The sequence below is a fragment of the Podarcis melisellensis genome (genome assembly GCF_964234715.1).
Source record: "Podarcis melisellensis genome assembly, chromosome: 3".
Classification (NCBI taxonomy): Eukaryota; Metazoa; Chordata; class Lepidosauria; order Squamata; family Lacertidae; genus Podarcis; species Podarcis melisellensis.
In genome coordinates, this window is record NC_138530.1 from 60,288,572 (window position 1) to 60,296,820 (window position 8,249).

At 42.4% G+C, this 8,249-nt stretch overlaps 1 protein-coding gene across 7 annotated transcripts in view; it reads right to left on the bottom strand.

Annotated features, from left to right (window-relative positions):
- LOC309366541 (uncharacterized protein) overlaps positions 1 to 7,349 on the bottom strand; it is a 94,335-nt gene extending 86,986 nt beyond the window's left edge. For all 7 annotated transcript variants that reach the window (XR_014166729.1, XR_014166733.1, XR_014166734.1 and 4 more), the window contains exon 1: positions 7,191 to 7,349. Coding sequence is in view for 4 of the 7 variants with exons in the window: in XM_081905253.1 (XP_081761379.1) it covers positions 7,191 to 7,234 (44 nt within the window). In the remaining 3 variants the exon portion in view is untranslated. The remainder of the gene's footprint in view (positions 1 to 7,190) is intronic.
- Between the last annotated feature and the right edge of the window lie 900 nt (positions 7,350 to 8,249).

Sequence of the window (8,249 nt, forward strand, 5' to 3'; positions counted from 1 at the left end):
GCTCATATGATAAAGTAAAGGCAAAGCAACTGCCTCTGTTGCCTGACATTTAGCCTTTTGACAAAGGTGTGTACCTAACTTGCCACCAATTGTTTCCCCACGCATCTACAGAGTTTGAATCCTGAATGTGTTTGGGGAGTTTCCATAGTGAGACCCTGGTCTCATTATGAATGGTGAAGTGGCAAGGGCTATCGACACAATCACTCCCAAGTGCCCTTTCCCGCCGTGTGGATCCCATTCAGCTGCCTGGTATTGTAGTGATCTGTGAGCAATAAAGCAGGCAAGATGGCCGTTGGAATGTAAGTGGTGCAAGAATCATAACGACTGTAACCAAACATAAGTAAGCGTATGTTATCATGCATACTACATGGCAGTGATGGCAACAACAACAAAAGCTGGCTGTATTGCCGCAATTGTATCCTCAAGTAGCCATCAGCAGAGCTGTTCCAGGTGATTAAAGTGCTGTTGAATTCAGACCCAAGAAAGGAGTCCTCAAGGGATTCTATGACACATTTGAAATACATTTAAAATGCAATATTGTTTACATTCATACTGAATTTGATGTTGCATTGATACAAATCCCTTGAATTTGTTGAGTCGGGTTGTATGGAACTGGTTCCATTTGTTGTGGTGTGAGGATAAGGACAAGACTCTCAGAAAGGTCCAGTCAACGCTTGCCTTTCATGGTTAGAAGGTTGGTTGGTACCCCCTATCTTTACCCCAGGGGAAGAAAATGAGTTTGAGTAATCATTTTTAATAGGGGGAAAAATAACTGGAAGGGAAGGGGTTATGCAGCCCCCCTCCCTTTGCTATTCTTCTACTCCTGAGGTTGCCTTTAATAAACTGGGGGACTGAAACATGCATTTCCCATGTGATGTCTTATTTGGCTTGTTGGAATCTCATGATTGTTTTGATCAAATTTCATAGGAAACTTCAAGTCACTTCACACAACACTCTCCCAGTCTGACCCAGAGCTTGCCTAACATTGTGGACCCAACCTGAATTAATTAAAGTGACTGAATTAACCTCAGGACTTGTTTGGCTCTCAGCTTGATATCCCCTTAGGCAGAAGTGGCTGCAAGACACAAAAACAAAAGATCTGCCCCACTGATCTTGCAACACTTGTGCCTCCTTCCAATGGCCTTTCTGTCGGTCGTCCTACCAACTCTTACATTTTACACTTGAGGGACTTTGAACCAGTAACTGCCAGAGGTGCTCCAGCAAGTTAATAGCTAAATGGCAATTTCAGCCCAGCCCATCAGCAGCCAACTGAAGCAATTTAGCAAATATACCACACACTGGTTCTCTTCATGTTTTGGTAGAAACACAAACTCTATTGTTTTTGCTGGTGAGATCAAAAAACAGAGCCTACATAACTTCCCAGGGGCTATTTTGTGAAATGCTACCTTCACAGTCACAATTCCTATTGAGGTCAGTGATGATATTCCAGCTGAACTATTTAAAATTTTAAAACATCTCAGGTTACAAACGTTTCAGGTTACAAACTCTGCTAACCTGGAAGAGTTACCTCGAGTTGAGAACTTTGCTCCAGGATGAGAACGGAAATCATGTGCCAGTGGCGCAGCAGCAGCAAGAGGCCCCATTAGCGAAAGCACGCCTCTAGTTAAGAACAGTTGCAGGTTAAGAACGGACCTCCGGAACGAATTAAGTTTGTAGCTAGAGGCACCACTGTATTTGTAATGCAGAGCTGGTCTGCCAACAGGCCTAGTACCTGAAGCCAGCTGCCCATAGAGTATGCCCTGGGGGATCCTGCCATCTTCTGTCCTGTGTACATGACTGAGGCAGTGTAGACATCGCTGAGGCATAAGTGTGAACATGCTGGGACTGAGGGCTTGGAAGAGAACATCTTTGTTTAGACTCTGTCCCGCCATGTCATGCCCAAAATCTTAATGATGCAGTGCACGTGTAAGGTGTTTAGGCATTGCTTCTGATAGTTGTAAGTTGCCCGTTACTCCTTCCATAAAGCAGCATGCACAAAATAAAAGCCTGCTAGACTTTCATCTTAGTTGATGGACTGTGATGGATTTCTGATGGGTTGATGTTCTGGGATGGATTTCGGATAGCCCTGATGAACTTCCCAGTGAATAGAGCAAGGCAGGTCAAGGCTCTTTTTTCACTGTGGAAGAATAAGATGAGTAGGACTATTGACACAATTGCTCCCAATAGTCTTCTCCAACACTGGAGATTGCATTACTTTCTGGTATTCTGATGAGCTGAAGTTGATGCAGTGGGCTGGATGAAAAATAGAGGACAGCTGATAGAAATTTCATTCCAAACCCAACTGAACTCGTGTTAGGGCATATAATTGTGCCTACCACAGAATGTCAGTAGGTTTACTTAAATCCTGAAACACACTATATCACGCCCTCCAAAGTTTAACATGGGAAACTGTGAGTTACATTTGAACATTATTATATCGTGCAGTATAACATGGCATGAAGTTGCATTGGGTTGTATCCAACAAAACCATACTCAAAGTAGATCTATTGTCGTGTCCATTCATTCATTTGTAATCACATTCATTCATTTCTGTGGATTGACACACGTCTAGAATGCACACACCTGTCAATTTCAATTTCCCTTAGTTTCTTTTTTATTTTCATTATTGATTTCCGTTTGCCACATTTCCACAACAATTTGTTTGTTTTTTAAGTCATCCTCGAAAAACTTCAGCATTTTAGTGTTCCTTTTTCCCAATATACATATTTTTACAAGCAATTTTTACAATGCAATCTTTGTATGGTGTTTTCACAATTGTATGCATTTTTATCTATAGTCCCCCTAACATACACATCTTTGTACTATTCTTTTTGTTGTTGTTGTTGAAGAATTGAATTGCAAAATTCAGAGAAGTGTGAATTCCAAAGGTAGCTGCACTTCAGGTCACTTATTGTTTCAAGAAAAAAGGAATCAAATCGGTTCATATTAAAATGCAAACTGAACCAAATTCGCCTCCCCCCCCATCCCTAGTAGATTTAGCTGGATTCAGCCCAAGAGCATTAAAATCTAATCACACACACTCCCCATTTACCATGTCTTAGTCAGCATGTTTCAGGGTCATATTAACAAAGAGAGAGAAAATGGTTATCTCTTAGGGACTGCTCTAAAAGACCCTGTGGCTATTTGAGAGCATGTTTTCTTTCCTTGTTTGATGATAACTGTGAGAAAGGTCCTTGGTATAGAAACATTGATGATCAGAGATAGAATAATCCAAGGAGAAATTCACACGGAAGGATTGGCTAAGAAGGGTTTTACACAAGGATTCGGGAGTTGGAGCAAGGCGTGGTTTTGCTTAAGGTTGTAGACAACGGATCATGCATTGACACTGCATAACAGCCAAGCTGGGGGAAGGGAAAAGTGGAATGGGAACTTAGGGAGAGGAGAGAGACGGAATCACGCAGTGCTTTTCAGTACAGTGGGGGTCTCTACTCACATTACTATACAAGGCAGTTACCAGAAACATTAAGCATAAGAGGTTCTGATGAAATACTTAGCATTTCTGTAATCTGTATGTTTGTTGAGAGATTTCCAGGATTTGTCTGTATCCTGGGTTCCCAGATGGGAAATAATGGTGTGTGATTGATGATACTTTATTGCATGTCTAGGCTTTTGCTAAAATTTTCATCACTTGAGTCATGACAGAAGTGGAATTTGAAGTTTTATTGTACCATTTGTTGGGATACTTGTCTCTCTTTGTCTTTCCTGGGTAAAGACACGTTACATTTAGGAACCAAAAGTGTATAGAGTCAAATGGCCCTCCAGGGGGGTGGACAACAAAACCTCTGCCAGATTCATTTTTATCTACCCTTACTAGATATCGAGAAAAACAATTCTTAAGGAGAATGAACCATCCTGTAACTTACTCAGAAATTCTTGGCTACGCTTGCTGCTTTTCCTTCTTGAACAAACAGAATAATGTTTCCTAGCTGGCAGTTTTTATTTTTTAATTTTTTTTAAAAAAATCCCATTTTTTGGCACGCTGTAGAAAAAACATACAGCTGTATTTCCAAAACATAGCGATTGAGTAATTCTTTCTGTAAAATGTACTGTGGAGACTGATTCTGCTTTCTGTAGGTCTGACTTTCATTGTGTGGGACAGGTGTGGTTTAAATAATCATTTTCTTGTCCATCTTCAAAACAATTATTTGCTCATATCATGTCTAGAGTTAGGCAGCAGTCTTAGGCTATGTACACACTCCTATTTACTCTGACTCAAGTGCACTCCCATGGCTAGTTTGGGAAGCAGTACAGACAATCTCCAGTTGGTGCAGGGGTTTTATTCCAGGTCATCACATGCAAAAATAGAGTGTGCATAAACCCACTATGCCCCGTTTTGCCCCATCACAGCCCTGCCCTGCCCTGCCCTGCCCTGCTCCCATTCCTCCCTGATCTCACCCCATTCCACCTCCTTTACCAGCCACTTCTGGGTCACCACCATGCACACATCTGCAGTTGCGCATAATTGGACGTGCGTCAATCGGTCGTTGTCTGTATAGACACAACATTAGCCACAATCCACATATATCCTGCATTTACTCTGTCGTTTCTTAGGAAATACTGCATTTCAATGTATCCCTGCCCCCCACCAGCTCCAATCCACACTGAGAAAAAGAATGACGTACTGTAGCTTCATTTTAAGCTGGTAACATATACACAGACCTTATATGGGATTTAATTCTGAATATATAGGCTTGTAGTGCAGGTTTTTTTTTCTAATTTAGTATTTATTTTTATTTTACAGAATTTGTAAACCCCTGAATTGAATATATATATATATATATATATATATATATATATATATATATATATGCAATTTACATTAAATATGCATTAAATTTATCAACAATCTTTCCACGTGCATACAATGTACAGCTTACTCATTTGATAAGAATACATTGCATAAAAATAGAGGCTCTGGCTAGGGATGCTTCCAGACGATTGTTTATTGTGGAATCAGTGCTCCCCAGGCATGCACTGTTTTTGTTGGGTTTTTGGTTTTTGTTTTGCAACATTCACATGTTGTTGTTAGCCTCAAAATGCCAGCCTGTGTTTTGTTTTGTTTTGTTTTTCCTTTCTTGGGCAAAACGGGTAAATCTAATTCTTGTGAAGGGCCCATTGCAATATGTCAAAGGCCCGTTTGCAAATTAAGGCTCTGTCTATAAGCATCCTGTGTTCTGAATCTGGATGTATAAAAATCAGGTTCAAATTCCCACTCATCTATGGAGTTCACTGCTTTCGCAAGTTAATGTATGGCCAGATTCACACCATACATGGAAAGCACTGTTTTGCCACTTTAGTGTCTTCCAAAGGATCCTGGGAACTGTAGTTTGTTAGGAGAACTGCATTCCCCTTGCAGTGCTACAGTTTCCAGAGATCCTTGGGAAGAGCAATTGGTTGCTAAACCACTTGGGAAAGCACTGAGCAGCTCTGTAAATTTGATTTATCTCCATATAGTGTATATTTTGAAAATTGTGCTGCACATTTTTACTCTAGTGATGTTGGGGCTCTCAGGGCAGAGGAGTAGATGGCTTCCTGTAGGCAACTGCTTGGCCACTGTCAAAACAAAATGCTTGTTAGGTCTTTATGCTGATCCCTAAACGGCCTCGGCCCAGTATACCTGAAAGAGAGTCTCCACCCCCATCATTCAGTCCAGACACTTAGGTTCAGCTCTGAGGACCTTCTGGAGGTTCCCTCACTGTGAGAAATGAAGTTACAGGGAACCAGGCAGAGGGCCTTCTTGGTAGTGGCGCCCACCCTGTGGAGCACCCTCCCACCAGATGTCCAGGAAATAAATAACTACCTGACTTTTAGCAGGCATCTGAAGGCAGCTCTGTTTAGAGAAATTTTTTTCCTGTTTGCTCTTTTATCATGTTTTTAATATCCCATTGGAAGCTGCCCAGAGTGGCTGGGGTGGCCCAGCCAGATGGGCGGGTTTAAGTAATAATTAGTTGTTGATGATGATGATGATGATGATGATGATGCCCAGCAGGGTTGTCCTTGTGTTCTTATGCACAGAGAAAGTAAGTCATGAATGTCAGTGGCAGAAAAGGAGCACCAACTTGGTCGTCACTTTGTGCCACCTGAGAGAAGGGCCATGGCTCAGTGATCGATCACAAACTTTGAAGGCAAAGAAAGGTCCCAGGTTCAATCCTGGGCATCTCCTAGTAGATCTAGGAGGGACTTCTGTATGATACCCTGGAAAGCTGCTACCAGTCAAGGTTGACAATACAGAAGAAGAAGAGGAGTTTGGATTTGATAGCCTGCTTTATCACCCGAAGGAGTCTCAAAGCAGCTAACATTCTCCTTTCCCTTCCTCCCCCACAACAAACACTCTGTGAGGTGAGTGGGGCTGAGAGACTTCAGAGAAGTGTGACTAGCCCAAGGTCACCCAGCAGCTGCATGTGGAGGAGCAGAGACGCAAACTTGGTTCTCCAGATTACGAGTCTATCGCTCTTAACCACTACACCACACTGGCTCTCTACAGTTACACCTTGAGTTACAGACGCTTCAGGTTACGTTTTTTCAGGTTACGGACCACCGAAACCCAGAAGTACCGGAATGGGTTACTTCTGGGTTTTGGCGGTCGTGCATGCGCACAAGTGCTAAATTGCGCTTTGCACATGTGCAGAAGCACAGAATCACAACCCGTACGTGTGCAGACGCACTGCTGCAGGTTGCGAACATGCATCCCGCACGGATCAAGTTCGCGGCCCAAGCGTCCACTGTACTGGGCTAGATGAACAAATAGCAAAATGGTTCTCCCATTGGGTCTCCCTCCCCCTGCCTTGAGTACATGTTTTCCTCTCTCTTTGCATTCCATACATTTTTTATTTTTTAAAAAATATCATTTTCTGTCAGAGTAAGAAGACTTGAAAGGGCGAAGAATTTCCAAAAGATGTACAGCTCGTGGTTGAAGCTTTCGAGTGAGAAATGTAATATTAGCCAGGCCCTGTAGTGACTGTCAGAGCTAATGCCTCTGAACCTTGGAGGAACCGAAAGCAAACACCAGCCTGTTGCCATTAAACTCCAGCTATGATCCCAGGGAGTATGCAGAGGGTTAAAAGGCTTTAAGAAAAAGAGCAGGTTCTTTGTTACCTTTGACACACAAACATCCCAGGCAAGCTACCGTTTTGTTTATCCCACTGCAAACCTTAGGACAAGCTGCTTACCTTCCATGACATGACCTTTCCGCCGAATATATCCTTTCAAACATTTGAATTCAGCGAAGTAGAATTAAAATCATTGACCTTTCATTCTTCCCTAATCCACTCCCTTCTACAGACTTTGCTTTTAATAACCAAAAAAAACCCCCACATCTCTCTCTCTCTCTCTCTCTCTCTCTCTCTCTCTCTCTCTCTCTCTCTCTCTAATGCCCTGCTGTCAGTAGTGCAGAAAGCAACCCCATGTTTGTGAGAGACGCCAGCCAAATCAGCACCGGAGAACTTATTGCAAGCATTCGGACTTAATCTGCGAATTATATCAGGACTTTCTATTGCCTGTATTTCTGCTTGTTGAGCTTGTTTGAGGGTGGTTTTGTTTTCTAAGCCTTTTGTAACCAGCATGCAGGGAGGGCGGGGGAGAAGAAACAGCTACACAGGAATGTCTTTCTCCATGGGGAGGGGGGGGGAGTCTAATACATAAACACACACAACAGAATAGTTCCTGTTCTGGTCACTGAACTAAAAAGGGATCCGTTTCTTAGAAGTATCAAATAACTCTGCCAAACAACTGGTAACAGAAAAGGCAGAGTTTACTGGAAGAGCTAGATCACTCATTAAAAGAGAGGATTTTGAGGGTGCTCAGTTTATCTCTCAGTGGAGCCACCCAGACCAATATATTTTTATTGCTCTTCTGCTGCTTGTGTTGTCAGCTTTTCAGTAGAACATCCTAAACGACAGCATTTTTAAAAAAACTTAAAATTTAGTTTAATGACAGAAGGGGATTTGGGGTGGCACCTATCCTTTCAGGTTGCCCTTTAGGGCTTACGGCACCAGTCAACTGTCCCACTGTATCATTTCCCACCCCGCAGAGTCAAAGACACAGAGGATGCTACACGATGGGAAAAGGCAGAGTTCTGTATTCCTCGGAAACGTGCTGCATTGCAGGACCCAGCTTTTTATTTTTGGCAGCAGTTGCTGGAGCAAATTATACAGCTCATCAGATGTGGTTTGTTAGCTGCAGTAAATAAACCAGTGCAAAGACTTGTTTTTCTTGTTTATATTCGGTTA